Consider the following 23,028-nt stretch of genomic DNA (forward strand, 5'->3'; position numbering starts at 1 on the left):
AAAGCACATAGAAATCACTTGATGCTTTAATTAATAATTCGATCTATAAGTAAATATATTAGCCTATAATCTTCATTTAATCTATTGAAATCATTATTACCATGTTTATTAGGTATGCCTAATTTTATTATCATTTTTTTCCAGAAAAAGAACGATATTCATTACTTTCTAATAAAGAATATGCAATTAATTACACAAGAAGAATGCTGGAGTCTAATAATGCTAAACCATCTAGTAAAAATATTGGATTTTGTCATAATAAGAGCATAGAAGTCTATCATTTTTTTAAGTAATAATTTGTTCTCTATGTTACTATTTTAGCCTATAAATATCATTATATTTATTGAATTTACTATCAATAGATTTACCAGAAACCACTTACTTAATCATCATTCTTTGTCTGCTTCTGAAGGATATTTCTGATTTCCCAATAAAGCTTATGCAATTAATTACCCAAGAAGAAAGGCTTGTGTGTAATCTAGTTAAACTATATCCTAAACATATTGGTTGTTTTCATGAAAATAGCAGAGAATTCTATTGTTATTTTAATTAATAATTACATGTATAAGAAAACAAATTAGCCTATAATCTTAATTTAATTTATTGAAATATTTATTGTCAGGTTTGTTATTAATACCTAATTATCTTATTATTTATTTTTCCAGAAATGAACTAAATCCATGACTTCCTAATAAAGCTTATGCAATTAATTACACAAGAAGAAAGCCTTGTGCGTGATAATGTTAAAGTATCTCTTAAACATATTTGGTGTTTTCATGAATATAGAATAGAATTCTATTGTTTTTTTAATTAATAATTATTTCTGTATGTTAATATTTTTGCCTATAAATATCATTATATTTATTGAATTTACTATCAATAGATTTACCAGAAACAACTCATTTAATCATCATTCTTTGTCTGTTTCTGAACGATATTAATAATTTCCTAATAATGATTATGTAATTAATTGCACAAGAAGAAAGGCTTGAGAGTAATAATGTTAAACTATCTTATAAAGATTTTGAATTTTCTCATAATAAGTGCATAGAAATCAATTGTTATTTTATTAGCTACTCATTAAATTCCTGAATTCACTCAAAAGATTGTTTTGTTGGTCTGATTGGTGTTGGTCTGTACCGATACGTTTATTAGTTTCAGTTCAGTGTTTACAGAGAAACCGGCAAACAGCTTTAAAAATATTCATATTCATATAATTTTATTTAAAAACGAAAATTTTCGTTTTTGTTATTGCTGAATGAAAAAGAGTTTTTGAACGTTTTTCTTCTCAAAAGTTTTACAGAAAACTCTTTGTCATTTTAACAAAACTTTGGGTTGAGTCGTTTATATTTATGGATTCACATATTTACTGCAGGTTGATTCATAAAAAAAATTAAAAAAGTTAATTAAACGAGTTCATTTTTTGAAAGAACATGAACGAATTCATTTTTTTAGCGAACGTTCCGAACACTATTTTTCCATTAAGTGAGCAGGTGTAATGTTTGTATTTTTTATTCTATAGTAATAAACAGTGACCTTTTTAAAAAAAAAAAAAAAATTGGCGGGCTGGTATCGTGCATTCCATTTCGATGATAAAGGTGTTCCCAATATCATGCCATATACCGTCAAGCTTGGCGCTTCGAAATAAAGAAAATGAAAATGAACAGGTGAGCGTCGCTTCTATTGTGTTGTATGGTGTTAACCTAACCTAACCTAACCTAATCAATGTCGTTGGCGGGAATACCATTTTTTTTCTGTTACAAACACACTGTCGATAGTGTTGGTACCTCTTGGTATCTGTTGTTTGTCTTTTGATGGTGCCCAGTTTTCTTTCATTTACTTGGATCCCGCCACACGGTTGACATCTCCAACGCCGTAAATTCATTTCAGATATTTTCATTGACAAGTCTTCGATATGAATCCCAGGTGAGTAACAACTATAATATTTATGTACATGTACGAGCTTCCGATTTTCCGGTAACTCGGTTTTTATCCGCTGTTTTCATTGTTTGCAAATGTTATCCGTCCCCATATAATCTGCACATGACTGAGGTCTGAATTGTTTTATTCGAAAAAAATCTTTACCTTGTAGTTCATCGGTTATTTTGGCGTCGTCGCCGCCGATATCATTATCCAAATGTAGGTAATGGTTGTTATACGTAAATGTTCGATCGTACAAATAATATATCACGAAATCCTTTTCGAATTTTTAATGGGTACCTACCTACATCAACAATATTCTAATCGCGTAACTTTGTGTCAACTGTTAGGATCGACTAATTGGTTGACAATTTATCGTCGAAGTCACGTTATCATAATCTATCAAACGAACAAACAGTGATAAAAAAACTATTTTTCACTGCATGCATATATACATCAGACATGAATATGTCTTATAGCTACTAACTAATTTACATAAATTGCCTCTACGAGTAGTTCATAACGTCATGTTAATGTTCTCCATGTCGCACAAATTTATAGAACAACCCCGGCCGGCTTATCCATAACACATACATGTCAAAATAGTTCTGATTTGTCTGCTCTACTGTTGGTTTAATAAATAAGACACTACACATCTATTACGCATATTCGTTTCATGTTTTTCCATTAGTTATGTGATTCTGCCATCTTTTTATGTATACTTCATAATATTTCACGGATATTAGTAGAATAAAAATTGTTGGATTTCTGTCCACTTGACAAACTTATTTTTACAATGATTAGATGAGGAATTTATTTTGTTCGAGAAACATACAATTTTCATTTCATAATTTTAATTCTTTTTTTATATAATATTAAACATAAGTAACTAAAACAATGTAGTGAATCATGAGCATAATATTCTGTCTATAATAAAAATAATATCAAACAAATTATATGATTTGTAAGAAATAACACTTATAGAGGTTACACAAATACAAAAAAAAGTTTAGGAACACTGGTAGTCATCTGCAGTAACCTATTTTAAATATATGATAAATCTGTTTTGATGTTTTAATTATCAACCTTTTTAATGTAATTTTATTACAGCCGAAACAAAGTCACTAAAAATGACAAAAAATCTAATTCTAATAACAAAAAACAAGAAGAGGAAAACCAGGTGTATGTCGTTGAAAAGGTTTTAGATAAATGTGTAAGGCATGGCAAGGTGGTATACTTTCTCAAATGGAAAGGTTTCAGTGATTCGGAAAATTCTTGGGAACCTATTGAAAATCTTAATTGTGATGACTTGATCAACATTTTTGAACGTGAAAGAAAAAGCAAGACATCGAATTCAATTGATTTAGAATCTTCTGATGAGTCTGACAATAAAAATACTGAGGAGCAGAAAGTAGCAGAAAAAGTTGTGGCTGTTGATAAACTGCATGGCCAGATTGTATATAATATTAAATTTAAAGGAATTAAAGAACCTGTGGTAGTAAAAAATAATACTGCTGAACAATTATACTCAAAACTCATTATCAAATACTATGAAAGTTATTTGTTTAAATAAAATAATTAACTGTTTTAATGTGAATAAAGATAATGAATTGAACTTTTTTTTTTATATCAAATCCTATAGTAAATATCTTGAATTATTTTATTTTTTATTATATGTGACAGGTGTGCTTTACAGATAAAAATAATTACTATTTTTATTTTACTGATACAATTTAATAATAGTGTATTCTTAAAATGTGTTAATATTTCAATTTATGTTGATAAGTAACTAATTAATTATGGATTTTTTCATTATTTATTTGTTTAAATTGTCATGCAATAGTAAAAAATATACATATATGCTAATTTAAGTTTATTTACTTTGTATTTGGTTGTCTAAAATCTAGATTAAACATTCAATACTTATTTTATTTTAATAATTAAAGCATTTTTTATCATTTCTTATCTTTTATTTTTATTAGACAAAACCCTAGTACTTTAGTATCATCGATTTTTTTATATTATTTATATACATGAATATCTAATATGCTCAAACATGCTGATTTTCTAGCAAGTGTCTTTATAAATATTTTTATTATTTCAGCCATTTCAGGTCATCAAAATATACTGATTTTTACTTAGCATCTAGCTTTTAACACAACTTCAAATAATTATTATCTTATTTAATATTTTATATTAATTTTAGTGGTAATTGTAGTCAAATTTATACAATACTATGATTATGTGTTTTAATTGTAAGTAATTTGACAAAATTTTTAAATATGTATTTTACAAGAAGATTCAAAACAAACTACATATTCATATTCTATAATTGGTTGTTTATAATAATTAAATAATAAGAGTGTCTAAAATTGAATCTAGTTATGTGTGATGCATGATATTAATGATACATTGTTATTGCTCAATTAAAATTTAAGAGAATTACCTAAAAATCAGAATAAAATAGGAGCATGTTTAATTAATCACTAAGAAGTTAGACCACTATTTTAGGTATGAAAAAAAAATAGATATATGTATATTATATATTATATACATTTAAAAACTAATTTGTTCATGTTCTAAGATGAATTCCATCTTTAATTCCACCTGCTTTTTTGTACCAATATGTCAGCACATAGATTTTGAGCGAAGCATATGCCTAAAATCTGAAATTTAAAATAAAATAAAATTAATACAAATATTTATTTTAAAATAAGAATGTTATACTTTGAATTAATAGCAAATTAAAAACATTTCAATAATAATTTGTTTTTAAAACATGCACATTCTTTGTAATTTTTGTATCAATATCACTATTAAAATTTCTGCAAATAACAGCCAAAAAATCTAATGAAATTTATCAGAACTATCAAATATTAAATATGTATAATTTCAATTGCACCACAAAAATAAAGAATTTGTCGAGAAACAATGATATAAAGCTTCCGATATGTATGCATGACAATAATAAAAATGTTTATCTATAATTAAATTATATTTTTATTTGTTTAAATTGTTATTGTAAAATTTCTTTATATTAGGTATATTATTTTTTTTCTTTCATAAATATTTATCAAATAAACAGTATAAAAGGATTTAATATATTTTTAAATATGTACTGTGCTTTGATTAATATTATAAACTAATATATTGAGCGGTGTTGGGTCATGTTTATGCTGTAATGGAAAACGCAGATAAATAACTATGTAAAATGATATTGAATTTTATATTCAATATTATTTAAAATATATAGTTTGAGAAAAAAAATCAATGTTTAGAAAATATTATAAATGATAATAACTAAAAATATCAATGAAATATGCAAAATATGCATTTTAAACTTACCATCATATAGTTCAGATTTCTAGCTTGACATACTACAATCTGAGAGCATATATAATTATATTCAACTCCAATAACTTCCGAGCTCAATAATTAAGACCTATGTCCAGTTAAAAAAATGGTAAGATACTTGTTACGTATATTTTTCATATATGTATAGTGCATACGTATTACATAAGTTAACGCGGTTGTCGCAAAGGTCGCGGTAACAACGGACCTACCGAGCTATCTTTGCGTTGTCGCGGCCGCAGTCGACGTTACGCAGACGGTACGAAAAGTTGAAAGGTTGCTCGCGCTACTTCACGCAATTTAGTGACACTGCATAATATTCATATACCAAATCAACGAATATCGTTTGTACTCATACGCATATGAGCACTTAGTCCATCGACATTATGTTATAATATAATATTATACATACCTATACCGTTCGTTCCAGTTGTGTCACCACCTGCCGCATTCCTCATCAAACCATTGCCATCTTCATATCCACCCAGGCATACTGCATATAGGTTACGTGAGTCGGCTTTACGCCAAATAATAACCGTTTATTTTTGTAAATTCCTCATTATTTATTCGTCGTAATTTATATCGTCGTCGTTTGTTATATGACGAGGGCGTACTAACACTAGTATTTTAAGTATCACTACCCTGTTATATCAAACCGTTACTATTTAAAAATATCATTTATTGTTATTACCTACGCCAATATTCGTCTTTTTATTATGTACACATACTATTTTATTAATTCTATATTTCCTTGCCACAAGGTTCACCACACCGGTACAATTTATATTGCGTGGCCAACGATTTCATAACTGTTGAGACTTGGTACGTATCAATACTAGAATGTGTAGTTAAGATACTCGGTATTAATGACTTACACGGACCTTTTAAATGCAGCATTTATCTTAGTTGTACTGTTGTACATTTCATCCATCGACACTACGCATAACGCAATACGCATTCAATGTGTTTTCGCTACAGATTTCTTTAGAATAGAAGTTCAAGTCTGTAGTTTTCGTCGTTTTCGAAGACTGGTAATCAGTCACTGATTGCACAGTGTAAATAAAAACTGATAAGTGATAACAATAACAAGACTACTTTAAAATTATTATTAATAATATGATAAGGACGCTACACAGAAAATAAAACTTATACAACACTTCAGAGATGGCTTTGTGCGTCCACATCACCGCCGCTGTGCCAGTTGCAGCAGACCTTATTCAGTAATACGCCCATTACCTATCTCTGAAACGAAACTATCGCTGCATAATTACGGGACAGGTAGGTTATTTATTTATCAATTAAATAAACTTAACTTTTTGATTTTAGATATTAGTTTATAATATTAATCAAAGCACAGTACATATTTAAAAATATATTAAATCCTTTTATACTGTTTATTTGATAAATATTTATGAAAGAAAAAAAATAATATACCTAATATAAAGAAATTTTACAATAACAATTTAAACAAATAAAAATATAATTTAATTATAGATAAACATTTTTATTATTGTCATGTATACATATCGGAAGCTTTATATCATTGTTTCTCGACAAATTCTTTATTTTTGTGGTGCAATTGAAATTATACATATTTAATATTTGATAGTTCTGATAAATTTCATTAGATTTTTTGGCTGTTATTTGCAGAAATTTTAATAGTGATATTGATACAAAAATTACAAAGAATGTGCATGTTTTAAAAACAAATTATTATTGAAATGTTTTTAATTTGCTATTAATTCAAAATATAACATTCTTATTTTAAAATAAATATTTGTATTAATTTTATTTTATTTTAAATTTCAGATTTTAGGCATATGCTTCGCTCAAAATCTATGTGCTGACATATTGGTACAAAAAAGCAGGTGGAATTAAAGATGGAATTCATCTTAGAACATGAACAAATTAGTTTTTAAATGTATATAATATATAATATACATATATCTATTTTTTTTTCATACCTAAAATAGTGGTCTAACTTCTTAGTGATTAATTAAACATGCTCCTATTTTATTCTGATTTTTAGGTAATTCTCTTAAATTTTAATTGAGCAATAACAATGTATCATTAATATCATGCATCACACATAACTAGATTCAATTTTAGACACTCTTATTATTTAATTATTATAAACAACCAATTATAGAATATGAATATGTAGTTTGTTTTGAATCTTCTTGTAAAATACATATTTAAAAATTTTGTCAAATTACTTACAATTAAAACACATAATCATAGTATTGTATAAATTTGACTACAATTACCACTAAAATTAATATAAAATATTAAATAAGATAATAATTATTTGAAGTTGTGTTAAAAGCTAGATGCTAAGTAAAAATCAGTATATTTTGATGACCTGAAATGGCTGAAATAATAAAAATATTTATAAAGACACTTGCTAGAAAATCAGCATGTTTGAGCATATTAGATATTCATGTATATAAATAATATAAAAAAATCGATGATACTAAAGTACTAGGGTTTTGTCTAATAAAAATAAAAGATAAGAAATGATAAAAAATGCTTTAATTATTAAAATAAAATAAGTATTGAATGTTTAATCTAGATTTTAGACAACCAAATACAAAGTAAATAAACTTAAATTAGCATATATGTATATTTTTTACTATTGCATGACAATTTAAACAAATAAATAATGAAAAAATCCATAATTAATTAGTTACTTATCAACATAAATTGAAATATTAACACATTTTAAGAATACACTATTATTAAATTGTATCAGTAAAATAAAAATAGTAATTATTTTTATCTGTAAAGCACACCTGTCACATATAATAAAAAAATAAAATAATTCAAGATATTTACTATAGGATTTGATATAAAAAAAAAGTTCAATTCATTATCTTTATTCACATTAAAACAGTTAATTATTTTATTTAAACAAATAACTTTCATAGTATTTGATAATGAGTTTTGAGTATAATTGTTCAGCAGTATTATTTTTTACTACCACAGGTTCTTTAATTCCTTTAAATTTAATATTATATACAATCTGGCCATGCAGTTTATCAACAGCCACAACTTTTTCTGCTACTTTCTGCTCCTCAGTATTTTTATTGTCAGACTCATCAGAAGATTCTAAATCAATTGAATTCGATGTCTTGCTTTTTCTTTCACGTTCAAAAATGTTGATCAAGTCATCACAATTAAGATTTTCAATAGGTTCCCAAGAATTTTCCGAATCACTGAAACCTTTCCATTTGAGAAAGTATACCACCTTGCCATGCCTTACACATTTATCTAAAACCTTTTCAACGACATACACCTGGTTTTCCTCTTCTTGTTTTTTGTTATTAGAATTAGATTTTTTGTCATTTTTAGTGACTTTGTTTCGGCTGTAATAAAATTACATTAAAAAGGTTGATAATTAAAACATCAAAACAGATTTATCATATATTTAAAATAGGTTACTGCAGATGACTACCAGTGTTCCTAAACTTTTTTTTGTATTTGTGTAACCTCTATAAGTGTTATTTCTTACAAATCATATAATTTGTTTGATATTATTTTTATTATAGACAGAATATTATGCTCATGATTCACTACATTGTTTTAGTTACTTATGTTTAATATTATATAAAAAAAGAATTAAAATTATGAAATGAAAATTGTATGTTTCTCGAACAAAATAAATTCCTCATCTAATCATTGTAAAAATAAGTTTGTCAAGTGGACAGAAATCCAACAATTTTTATTCTACTAATATCCGTGAAATATTATGAAGTATACATAAAAAGATGGCAGAATCACATAACTAATGGAAAAACATGAAACGAATATGCGTAATAGATGTGTAGTGTCTTATTTATTAAACCAACAGTAGAGCAGACAAATCAGAACTATTTTGACATGTATGTGTTATGGATAAGCCGGCCGGGGTTGTTCTATAAATTTGTGCGACATGGAGAACATTAACATGACGTTATGAACTACTCGTAGAGGCAATTTATGTAAATTAGTTAGTAGCTATAAGACATATTCATGTCTGATGTATATATGCATGCAGTGAAAAATAGTTTTTTTATCACTGTTTGTTCGTTTGATAGATTATGATAACGTGACTTCGACGATAAATTGTCAACCAATTAGTCGATCCTAACAGTTGACACAAAGTTACGCGATTAGAATATTGTTGATGTAGGTAGGTACCCATTAAAAATTCGAAAAGGATTTCGTGATATATTATTTGTACGATCGAACATTTACGTATAACAACCATTACCTACATTTGGATAATGATATCGGCGGCGACGACGCCAAAATAACCGATGAACTACAAGGTAAAGATTTTTTTCGAATAAAACAATTCAGACCTCAGTCATGTGCAGATTATATGGGGACGGATAACATTTGCAAACAATGAAAACAGCGGATAAAAACCGAGTTACCGGAAAATCGGAAGCTCGTACATGTACATAAATATTATAGTTGTTACTCACCTGGGATTCATATCGAAGACTTGTCAATGAAAATATCTGAAATGAATTTACGGCGTTGGAGATGTCAACCGTGTGGCGGGATCCAAGTAAATGAAAGAAAACTGGGCACCATCAAAAGACAAACAACAGATACCAAGAGGTACCAACACTATCGACAGTGTGTTTGTAACAGAAAAAAAATGGTATTCCCGCCAACGACATTGATTAGGTTAGGTTAGGTTAGGTTAACACCATACAACACAATAGAAGCGACGCTCACCTGTTCATTTTCATTTTCTTTATTTCGAAGCGCCAAGCTTGACGGTATATGGCATGATATTGGGAACACCTTTATCATCGAAATGGAATGCACGATACCAGCCCGCCAATTTTTTTTTTTTTTTTAAAAAGGTCACTGTTTATTACTATAGAATAAAAAATACAAACATTACACCTGCTCACTTAATGGAAAAATAGTGTTCGGAACGTTCGCTAAAAAAATGAATTCGTTCATGTTCTTTCAAAAAATGAACTCGTTTAATTAACTTTTTTAATTTTTTTTATGAATCAACCTGCAGTAAATATGTGAATCCATAAATATAAACGACTCAACCCAAAGTTTTGTTAAAATGACAAAGAGTTTTCTGTAAAACTTTTGAGAAGAAAAACGTCCAAAAACTCTTTTTCATTCAGCAATAACAAAAACGAAAATTTTCGTTTTTAAATAAAATTATATGAATATGAATATTTTTAAAGCTGTTTGCCGGTTTCTCTGTAAACACTGAACTGAAACTAATAAACGTATCGGTACAGACCAACACCAATCAGACCAACAAAACAATCTTTTGAGTGAATTCAGGAATTTAATGAGTAGCTAATAAAATAACAATTGATTTCTATGCACTTATTATGAGAAAATTCAAAATCTTTATAAGATAGTTTAACATTATTACTCTCAAGCCTTTCTTCTTGTGCAATTAATTACATAATCATTATTAGGAAATTATTAATATCGTTCAGAAACAGACAAAGAATGATGATTAAATGAGTTGTTTCTGGTAAATCTATTGATAGTAAATTCAATAAATATAATGATATTTATAGGCTAAAATATTAACATACAGAAATAATTATTAATTAAAAAAACAATAGAATTCTATTCTATATTCATGAAAACACCAAATATGTTTAGGATATAGTTTAACATGATAAATATTTCAATAAATTAAATTAAGTTTATAGGCTAATTTGTTTTCTTATACATGTAATTATTAATTAAAATAACAATAGAATTCTATGCTATTTTCATGAAAACAACCAATATGTTTAGGATATAATTTAACATTATTACACACAAGCCTTTCTTCTTGGGAAATTAATTGCATAAGCTTTATTGGGAAGTCAGAAATATCCTTCAGAAACAGACAAAGAATGATGATTAAGTAAGTGGTTTCTGGTAAATCTATTGATAGTAAATTCAATAAATATAATGATATTTATAGGCTAAAATAGTAACATAGAAAACAAATTATTACTTAAAATAATGATAGACTTCTTTGCTCTTATTATGACAAAATCCAATATTTTTACTAGATGGTTTAGCATTATTAGACTCCAGCATTCTTCTTGTGTAATTAATTGCATATTCTTTATTAGAAAGTCATGAATATCGTTCTATTTCTGGAAAAACTAATTTATTATACTTAACCCATATACGATTTAACTAAATAACTAAGATATTATGTCTACACCAAAGAAGCTCTGTCTATACTTGAGTCTGTGCTCCGACTGCCAACACGGCCCCGTCCGTGGGAACCGTACGGGCAGTCGCCCTAGAATTTGTTGACCAATGCATTTCCCACTGTCACGTAGGCTATTGCGTCAATCAGCAAATACATATACATAAATACCGTATATAGGGTGCTTAATATATACAAGGTACAACATACCCCCCGAGTTAAATGAAAGCAGTCCCTGCGACCTTGTAAAGCCAAATTATTTTTCCAAATCGTATACACTAATTTATAAATTACATTAAAAAAAAAAATAATTAACATATTAGCTTAATACTACGGGTGCGCTGGTATACAATATCGCCATCTGCGCCTTGCTTACTTAAATCTATTTTAAGCGAAATATTCTATTGGTTAAATGTTCAAATTACAGATGGGATTATTGTTATTACTATTACTTATTATTATTATCATTATAATTATGTTTAAATTTGAGTTTCCGCTACATCTCGTGGTTGGTACATAATAGGTTTCCTAGCGTTATATTTAACAAAACAGATTATGAAATGCAAGAGGGTTTTAAGAATGGTCGAGATAGTAATCAAAGATATGATAAAATATATGTTACTTTCTTTTAAAATATAATTTTTATTTCTTTTACTTTTATCTATTCCTCGATTTCTTTTAAAGAAATAGAATGCCATGATAAGTCTTCTAGACCAATTCTGTTATGACTTTCCTAAAAATTGAATGCTTCAAAGAAGTCCTGAGAAATATTCGTTACTATAAGATAACCTAGCCCCTCACTTTGTATAGGATTATAAAGATTTTGGCTGGAATTTTTAACAATTGTGTACGACGGAAGGAGAATAATTTGTTTTGCATATAAAACACATTGTGGGTTTAATGTTATCTGTCCTGTTTCATTAAGGATGATGTTGAGCAGATCCTCATTATCACACTTAAAAGCTACATTTGCACTTACTGATGCGTACAACTATGTATTCGTATACTCTAAGCGACTAAATATAGAATTAGTAATTTTGACATATTGAACTTTACATACAGAAAAATCTTCCTTTAAACCTAAGAGAGAATTAACCTATAATCATTAAACAGTTCTTTTGGCAAAAGGCAAATTATGAAACTATTTTCAAAAGTCTTCAGAACCTTAGAAAAATATGTGCCAAACATCAGATTACACAACTTGCTTGTCCACGTCTAAGCTACAGTCTAGATGGACTTAGGTGGGAGGTTGTACGAAATATGCTAATGTACATCTTAAGTGATTATCCTATGTATATTCAAGTATACACATATGGTGAATTATCGAACGAAAACAAATTACAGATCATCAAGAAATTTTATGAAAATCCGCTGGGTGGTCACCACAGTGTGATACGCACCTACAATAAAATTGCACAACAGTACCAATGGCTGGGTATGAGAGTACAAATCCGGAAATACATAAGGAGGTGTCCGGTATGTGAGATCAACAAAACTCCGAACCACAATATCAAGGAACCTATGGTGAGAACTACCACTGCTTCAAAACTATCTAACCTAACAAATCGTACAATGGGAATTCGTACATTTTAACACTTATCGATGATTTATCAAAGTTCGCATTGGCTTTTGCAATCAGAGATCATAAAAGAAACACAATCGCAAAGCATTTTGTTACGTAATTTTGTATGTCTACATAGACAACTCGAATATCTGGTGACGGATTATGGAACAGAATTTCTTAGTAAGGTTTTTAAAGAGGTATGCAAGTTTTAAAAAACACTACCCCGTATCATCTACAGAGAAACGGTAGTTTGAAGAGAAGCCACCAAACTCTGGGTGAATATTTAAGGAATTATTCTGGGAAAAATCCGCAAAACTAGGATGTCTATGTTCCTTATGCAATGTACTGTCATAATTCTTCAGTACACACCTCTACGGGATTTCAACCGTATGAATTTGTGTACGAATATCTTTTGAAAATTCCGAATTCATTAAGCCGTAAGCCAGAACCTCAGTATAACTACCAAGAATACCGATTTGAAAACAAACTAAATCCAAACAAAAATCACGGGAGTGATACGACCAAACAGCTGTACCGTTACAAATCAATGAAGGTGATAAGGTTATAGTGCAAGAAAAAGCAAATGAGGGAAAATTAGCACCTAAATAGTTAGGACCATTCACAGTGGTGGAAGCTAATACAGACTCTCCAAATGTAACCATAAAAAAAATAAATAAACGTGTGACATTGCATAAGAATCTCTTGAAAAAATTTCATGAAATGAAATCTAAATTATTTTTCTGAATATCAGTGATTAACTGTCATAGAATGTCAGATTCTCAAGATGGAAATTTCCAAGTTACACCGTTGCAGAATTCATCTGGCCTATACTTTGAAGCTATCGGTCCTCTTCGTGTCTCTTTCACGAATTGGAACTTTGTCACTTATATAAATATGACTACTTATCACATGAAGTACATACCATTTACTCCAAAATCTCCATAGTCAGACAGGCGAAATTTTCATTTAGCTAAAGAAGAGGGAAGATTTAATTTTAACAAGCATTTATACGGATTTTATGAAATCCACGATTCTATTCATGTAGGAGATTGAATAAAATTTCAACTCTGTACTAAGAGTTCTTGGATTAAACCACAGAACCTCTGAACATTTGAATCGTCAGCCTCGTGGATTGATAAATTCTGTAGGAAAGTTAACGAACGTACTTTTTGGAGTTTGTTCTGATCGAGATGCCGAATCCTTTTACAAAAACATTGAAAACCTTGCTCATTCTGAGGATATGCACGTGCATCTATCACATGAACAAGTACGAATAGTTTCTTCAGTCCCAAATAATGTTAATTCTACCATGAATTAATTATTAACAGACACTCATAAGTTGCAAGAGAACATAAACGAAATAGAAGAGCAGTCCAAACGTTCTGCAGTAACAATCAATGAGTTGGAACTACAAACTACCTTCCTGAAGCACACAGTAATATTGACCGTTCTTCGGCTTGGGAAACTCAAAACCTCCAGTCTATCGTGAATTCAGCATTGAATGGATTAATGCTTTCAAACGTGTACCCTCCATCTGATCTAATTCATGAACTAAAACAAATACAACTAACATTACCGTCTACACTAGAGCTTTTACAACTGAATCTCACTTATCTATTCATGAGTTATTCCGAACCTCCAAGTTAAGCGTAGTGTACTCGTAATACAGCGTAGTAGAATCTTGTATTTGTAACTCGTATACCCTTATTATTGTCAAACCTTCGGCTTAACCTTTTTCATAATATTCCACTTCCGATGTCTACCGACAAAGGTAATATAGTAATCATTGAACCACAAACTCAGTATCTGGAAATAAGCGATATTAATGAATATCATTTTAGTCCAACAGAAAATCAATATGAAAGATATATATATATTATGTCTAAATTCTGAGGCTATTAATTAGTCTACACATCAGGAAAATTGTGAAGTATCTTTGTACAATACCCCTTATCAAACAGTGGGAACATGTAATTTTAAATATCTGAACCTAAATATGACGTTCTGGCATAAATTTTATTTACAAAACACATAGCTGTATTACTGCATTTCGCAAGCAGTAACAGTGACTTGTGTACAAAAATCTAATAGGATTCTACTCACCGGTATGGAAAAAATTCAAATTTCAGATAACTGTATGTTATAAACAGAAAATTTGATCTTAACACCATCTAGGGTCCTAATATCAGAAATTCGTAGAGATTTTGTTTCAGAAAGTCCCAATCTGAACACTATGTTAAAATTGTAATAACGTAACAAATCGATGTATAATAAAGATATAAGATTGATTCTTTCTTTAAATATGTGCTATATGTATGTGATTTAATCATTTATTAATATCAATTTTTTTCGTTATTACATATATTATCAACATTTACCTTACCTTGTTTACTGGAATATCCGAATATGTGTATATTGTATAAATATATGTGCTATGATGATGTAATAAAGTGATACAGGTAAAATTAGATCACTGGACGTGTATATCTAATTAAAAAGACAAAACTGACTTATTTATGTATAACAAGAACGTGTTTAGTTATCGCACAACGGAAAAGGACTTTAGAGATGTTGGTGTAAAGATGGGTGCACACGCACTTCCGAGGGAGATGACTTGGTCAAGCCAGCCAGAGACGCAGGCGGCCCCATCAAAGGCCTCCGCGTGTCCAAAGATCTGGCTTTATCCTTGGCTGCAAAGACCATCATTAGGCCATCCCTTGTCTTTGTCGAAATACGAGAAAGTCACACGTCCTGTGCTTTATTGTCACAGACAAGTAAGGCGTTTATGTGTGACCTCGTAATATAAATCATCCCATTGATCACCGATAAAAGATTTTATTGAAGTTTACCGTAATCCGTGTGCGGCAATCGACCGTTACTAATTTATTATACTTAACTCTTTCTGGAATTATTACATTTATATGATATGACCGCATATCATTACAAAATTACTTGAAATAACTAACAATTGTATTCCGGAACAAATCAATACTGTGAAATATATTAAAAGTTTCAATCAGCTGGCTCAGAATGTCAACAATTTGAAGGAAAGGTTAATTAAGTACAAATGTAAATTACCTCGACTTTATAGACCTGAAATAGTAGAACCTCAGAATATAGAAGAATGTGTACAACCTACACATTCCCAACAAATTCCATAAGCTTGACAGAATATCAAAAAAGTACGGATTAGATGAAACATGGTGATCATTGAAACCCCATGTCTCATGTAGTCCGGGGGTGTTATGAACCCCTGTCCACATTAGTTAGTAAAGTAAGCATTTGTTAATGTGAACGGGCAGAGACACACGATTACACGGTCTGAAGGAATCCGATGAGCGGACAGTTTTGAGTCTGAGTGAGCCCTTACTATGTGTCACTGTCTGTGTAAGAATCAGTGTAGTACTGTCAGAGCATCGAAAAGAGCCTCTGTTATTTAAATCCGTCTAATGCTGTTAAACTTAAGTTTTCTATTGATTTAATTATTTTAATAAAGTATAGTGATACTTAAAACCACGCATTAATTATTATACGTGCAATTAGTTGTGGAGACGTCCATAACAACCTAGATCCTTTACTTCAGAAACTTTAGTTAGGGGTGAGTCATTATAGGTATAAATGTAATCCACTTTAGTTCGTGATCTAGAGAATGATATGATTTTACACTTATTGGAGTTTAGTTTAAGGCATTGGCTATTGAGCCAGACACCATTTAATAAAAGTATTGAACGATGATTGAAGGACGTCACAATCAGTACTGGAAGATATCCTGGAGAACAGCTTAGCATCATTGGCAAAAAGAAGTAAACAGACCGACGGGACATTGTTAAAAATTGAATTAACAAAAATATTAAATAATAGTGGTGATAAATATCCACCTTGCGGAACTCCAGAAGAAACCTTAAATTTATTTGATGAGATATTTAACAACTTAACATATTGCCATCTATCCGCCAGGTATGAGCGAATCCATGATAGAAGAGGAAAACCAATTCCCAGTTTATTTAAGGTGTAGATAAGATAATTATAATCAACTGAAACAAACGCTTTAGAAAAGTCGTTAAAAATAGCATTAACTTGGGCTTTATCTCTAAAGGCATCACGAATAAAACAAGAAAAATCGAATGAACTGATTATAGTGGAATGACCAGGAAAAAAAGTCATGTTGGTCCATTGACAATGTAGAATGAAGAGTATTCTAGTAATTAAGTATTAATAATTAAAATGAAATCAATTACCATACTTTTTTGAGAACATCGTTATCTTTTAACCCAGAGCATCCAGAGCATGGGTTTGGTCAATTGTTAATTCATTAAAATTGTATCTTATATTTTCTGTAATAATATCCTAAAATATTACAATTTAGAATGCACTAAAGATATTAAAATTAGAAAGGTCAAACCAGTATAGCTTTTGAGTTTGATATTTCATTATTACACAGTGGATTTAAATTTAACCAGAAAAATATGATAACATACTATATAGTTTATTTTAATATAATGAAGATACCAATTAATTATTGACTAAATAAGGCAGCTATCTAATTTCTTTTTTATTGAGTAAGTATTAATTCAAAAATTAAAGAACTAAGTATGTACATCTAGTATCAAATTAAAATTAAAATAAAGTCTTATTAACGATACACCTTATGAGAACAAAAAAAACTGTGAGCATGTAGTAATCAATTAAAAAATGTTAATAATTAAATTGATTCTTTTAAACATCTACATGTTATTTTATTGTTGGTTGACTAAATAGTAATTAAAATCTAATGAATAATGAATAATATAATTACTTGATTTGAAGTTACGATACAAACAATAATTAAAATACATAAAACAATTCAGTTCAGAAATACAGCTAAAGTTCTATTATTATTTCTATTATTGGTTATATCTGTATAAAAGTCAATCATAAACTCAGGATTAAATTCAATAGACAAGATTCACAGTAGCATCAACAGTGAACACAATAAATTGTCAATTATAAATGTACTTTGTATAAGACTGGCCTAATACATATCAGCGATAGCACGGTGGTTATGTAAAAATGTGAAATGTAAATATGACATTTATTGTGATGTTATGTCTTGATAAGAACAGAGAAATTAAAAAACCAAAATTATATTTTAAGGTATTTACTTTTAAAACTCTATAGGTATTTTCAAGAATATAGATATTTCATTTATCGCCTTAATGTTTATTGTAGTGTAGTGTAGTGAGATCTTAAAATTATTCTCATTGATTGTACATTTCAACATTTGTATACCATTTATAATCATGACATTTTTTTAATTCAGGTAGCGTTATATATAAAATAGACATAATATGGTTTTTATTATTTAAAAAACTAAGATAATGTAAATGCAATTTTTATTTATTTAAGATTTAAAAAATTATAATCATTGATATTCAAAATTAGGGGATTGAAAACAAATAATCCGCCCGTCTTCAATTCCATAAATTTCAAGGGTACAATGTGGTGAAATTAAAATACCAGCATACATAAATATTACAGTTTCTTAATCAAATCCTAAAAAATTACAATTTTGAATGAATAATAAACATTAAAATAGCACATAAGTTTAGTTAATAACAGCTATACAGATAAATAAATATAAATATATATTAATATTCAAAATTAAATGAAAACATGTTTTTTAAATATGATTAACCTATAAGGCTTAATGAAAACGTTATTGTATTAACTATTAGTAAAAGAACGTAAACGTAAATCAGCCATGCACTTGTTAGTCTTTACAATGTAACACTTATACACTTGTAACCTAACCCATCTGTTAATATTGATTTCTATATTAAATTCAAATAATATGGAAGTACTTAATGTTTAATTGATATAAATATACCAAACTTATGTTTACTAAGTTTAAGTTTTGAAATATTTTAAGTAGGTATTACCTAGAGAGAGAGAGATTTGGCGATTCAATGACGTAAATGGTATCACCTTGTTCCATTTCGAGTGATGTAGGAGTATCATCTTCACAAATACGACCTGCAAAAGTTTGGAATATTGCTTCATCCGGGTTAGGCAAACCCTAAAACATTAGTTTTGAATGAGTTATATTATAAATGTTAAACAAATTAGCACATAGGTTTAGTTAATACTCGTAGTATAGATGAATAAAATATTTATAATAATATTTAAATTATACATATTTTTTTAGAATAATAATTCATCATTACAATCTTGTAACATATTACAGTTATTTTTTGTATAACATACTAATGTTTATTGTCTTCATCTCATAAATCATAAATATGTCCTTAGAAAAATGTAGTCTTTTGAGTAAAATAAAATGAAATACCAAATACTAAATGTGAATTTGTCAAACATTTGTTAGGACTGTTAGGTAATTGTTTCAATGTTACAACATTGTAAACAATAAATACAAGCAAGGTTTCATCGCTTTTCTTAAAAGCAAACAAAATATACATATAACTTAAACCAAGGAGGGATTATTCTAAACATAGCCAGTAACTTTAAACATTTTTGGCTATACTACAACTGTTGAGATTGTACATCATTGTACAACAAATTAAATTACAGAAAGATAACTTTGTTTTTTTTTTAAGAGGATGCTTCACCTAAATGTCTTGCTTCCGTTTTTCAGATATAAAAACTGTTTAAGTTGGGCAAGAACCACTCAGACTGTAGTCTGTTCAAATTAAGCAACCACATTGTCACACAGAAAGAAAACTAGGCAATATAGTTTTTAATGAATTAGCGTAGTAAATGTACTTTTTTTATAGTATGAAAATTTGGTTGCTAACTTGGACTACAACAGCTTAAGTGGTGTTTACAATTTTGTAATAATGTTACTTTTTTACTGTAATTATGAGTAATCTATACTGTCTTAGATAAAAATATAGAAAAAACCAGAAAAACAAGACCTAAATAGTTTATTGTTTTATCTTAGTTATGATGAAAATAGTAGGGTTTCTATTTCTAGAATCTAGGTAATATGGAAAATAGAATTTATTATTTTTGGGTTAATGAAACATTAGATGGATGTAAGTACGATATTAAAAAAAAAAAAACACTAATTTGATTTTAATTGTTTTCCAGAAAATAAATTTGGTACATTTTATTTGTATAAAACGGATACAAAAATATTCTATAGAATAAGACTAATTATTGAAATATAACCAAAAATATACAAGTATATTATATAAAACATATTCATTTACCTCCAAAATGTAAAACAAAGACACAAAAGTAGTGATTGGCTAAATAACTAAATTACACGAGTTATATACTTTTATACAAATATTATGAATTATTTAATATACATAGTATTGAGTAAAATTATTATTTGATGTGATTTATCTAAAACCTAAATATTAAAAAAATTAATTTAATAAAACCAAGTTGTATTTATGTGCATAAAACTGTATATGGTAAGATACAGTATACAGTATAGAGTAAAATTCAAGTAATTTCATATGATTATTATTTGTTTTTTAAGTGTGATAGTAAATAACTGACAATATTGATTTTCAGGAATAATTTAAAATGATGCGGAAATATAAAAAATGTACATAACTTATGTTTGCATACACATACATAAATAAAGTTGATGATCGCCATACTATTACACTTCTTGTAACTAATTTTATATCTTTAATTTAATTGATATGGCTCTAATTCAAGTTAGCAACTACAGTTGCTAAACAACAGTGTTTTGTTTAGTGACGATCAGTGGGTAAATTAGCATTATTAAAATCAATAGCTAAATTAATTTTTGATTGAATATATTCTATTTATAAAAAGTTTAATCCAAAATTTAGTTACTGTTACTAATTGTAACAATTGCAATAAATTACTTCTTAATAGCTTATACTTACAGCTTCTTCACAATAAATTCTCATGAGCTTTCTTAAACGAATATGTTTCTTTATTTTGAAATGTCTAATAGGTAAAGCATCGTCATACGCGCCACAAACCTTAAGAGTAACAAAGTTTTCAGAGGTATCCTAAAATATAAAATATTTTTAATAATGATTGATGTTTGAAAACAAATATAATTAAAATGTATAACTTATATTCTAAACTTATAAAATTAGATAAAATAATAATCTAATAACAAGCTATTGTTATTGTATCGAAACAATTTTTACATAAAATCCAAAATTGATTTTTAATAACCACTCAATTATGAACTTATAAAATCTGATATAAGTCAGAAGTCAGTTGACTTATCGTCCTAAATATAATCAATGTTAACGATAATAATTGACAACAGTGATTGAGGTAAGTCAATGATGGTGGTAAATTTCAGGTTTGAGGTAAATAATTAAACTTATGATAGATACTTCTAATGGTACCACCACTTCTAGGGCTATCAACATAACTACTTTCAATATGCGAAATTCCATGGTTGATCAGAACACACTATGCAGCACTGTTGAATTTCAGAAAAACTTAATTGTTTAATGAGATGTGCATGAAACAAACGAGCAAGTGCGGAAATGAAATTTTAAAGTTGTAATATTTATAACTCATTTTAAAATTATAATATCAATAAAAGCATTTGCCATTTTCCAGATAATATTCTCATCTTTAAATTTTAAAATAGGTAAATGTACTCTAATATTAAGCTAACATAACAAAACATGTCCTACGCGAATTTGTAATGATGTATGTTAGTAAGATAGAAACAACACATGCGAATATGGCGTCATCTTATAATACTAGACAAATGTTAAGACAGAATATGGGCAGGCACGACACCGACTTGAGCACGAGGTGTTAACACGTCCGACGCGCCCGAACAATCGTGGAAACGCGTGGGCAACAGACGCGATCGACCGTCAGGTTTTCCTTTACCCGACGCCATTACAGGACGCTTACTCGAGTTTTTAATTAGCGCGCGCTACGCGAACTTGTAAAACACTTACTTCTTCGTTTACTGGCATTTCTGATGTGTCTATATAAATTGGTTAATAGACAAACGGTGTTGAAGTCTGTAATGAAGAAAACGTGGTGGCAGTAAAATGCAATTTCCTGGTGAAAATGCAGTCAACAATATTTAAAACGAACGAGGATCGGTTGTTTGGTAGGGACATCGTTATCATTGGGACGTCATAGCCCATGAAACGATGATATAGCAAACTATGATAACAGTGATAACAAGAATATCAATGTCATAGAAAAGCATAGACCTTATACACCAAGGTGGATATCACAGATATCTATACTACTTTTATAATACTCAATAGGTAAAAGGTTTTTACGTACAATCTCTGTTCTCTATTGACTCTATTATTAATATTATCGTCGCGACTTCACTCGTCGAAACTACGTAGGTACAAAATACGATTATATGGGTATCCCATCTCCTCTACTTAATACATAACTACAAATTAAAAATTTCAATAATTCAAGTTTCTTGAAATTAAATAAGCAATGTGAATTTGTTTTAAATGTCGGTATTGCAAACAATTAATTTTAAAATATTATTGTTCAAATACTTGTTTCAGAAAATGATTAGAAAACTACTTAATCAAATACCTATATTTTAAAAGTATTTATAATATTTGCAAAATATTAATTTTTAATGAAAGTATCATAGACACATTATCAAGTCCATTTGTATATCACAACACTTTAATGGGTTAATATGCTTTAACAAAATGAAAAATGTTTAAATTTGTATGAATTTATTGTATTTTATGCATGTTAATAATATTGTTTGCTATCCGAAAACATGACGGACGTGTGATGACGCGCGTATCTGGGCTTCGCTATATACTCAGTGTAAAACGCTGGTAGTAGTGTAGTATAGATATCTGTGGTGGATATATTATAAAGGTCTAATTACTTCGATAATAAATTGATTGAAAAATGTACACCACTTGTGATTTCCACCGGGACCGCTGCCTACCCGATGGAGGCTCAAAATGTTCATATTTCTATGAGAAAATACGATGCCCAATGCTTGCAAAGCCATAGAAATATAATATATGAATTAAATTTAAATGAGTAA

General features: G+C 28.6%; 2 protein-coding genes across 2 annotated transcripts; one reads left to right on the forward strand and one right to left on the reverse strand.

The window, feature by feature from the left end:
• Positions 1–1,676: 1,676 nt before the first annotated feature.
• Positions 1,677–3,493, forward strand: LOC113549947 (chromobox protein homolog 3-like). The gene is made up of 2 exons (XM_026951483.1): positions 1,677–1,926; positions 3,031–3,493. Exons 1-2 carry the CDS (start codon positions 1,916–1,918, stop codon positions 3,491–3,493), a joined length of 474 nt encoding a protein of 157 aa, XP_026807284.1. The 5' UTR covers positions 1,677–1,915.
• Positions 3,494–8,173: 4,680 nt separating this feature from the next.
• LOC113549951 (chromobox protein homolog 3-like) lies at positions 8,174–22,085 on the reverse strand. The gene is made up of 4 exons (XM_026951490.1): positions 21,941–22,085; positions 20,888–21,016; positions 18,941–19,077; positions 8,174–8,636 (listed from the first exon to the last, which is right to left on the reverse strand). The coding sequence occupies exons 1-4, from the start codon at positions 21,956–21,958 to the stop codon at positions 8,174–8,176; spliced, it is 747 nt and encodes a 248-aa protein (XP_026807291.1). The 5' UTR covers positions 21,959–22,085.
• Positions 22,086–23,028: the final 943 nt, after the last annotated feature.

This window comes from Rhopalosiphum maidis, chromosome 1 (genome assembly GCF_003676215.2).
Source record: "Rhopalosiphum maidis isolate BTI-1 chromosome 1, ASM367621v3, whole genome shotgun sequence".
In the NCBI taxonomy this organism is placed as follows: Eukaryota; Metazoa; Arthropoda; class Insecta; order Hemiptera; family Aphididae; genus Rhopalosiphum; species Rhopalosiphum maidis.

Coding starts and splice junctions, on each gene's coding strand:
- LOC113549951 (XM_026951490.1), bottom strand. Junction 19,078..20,887: donor GAATTTATTGTGAAGAAGCT/GTAAGTATAAGC, acceptor CTAATGTTTTAG/GGTTTGCCTAACCCGGATGA. Junction 8,637..18,940: donor CCAAATCTCTCTCTCTCTAG/GTAATACCTACT, acceptor ATTTTATTACAG/CCGAAACAAAGTCACTAAAA.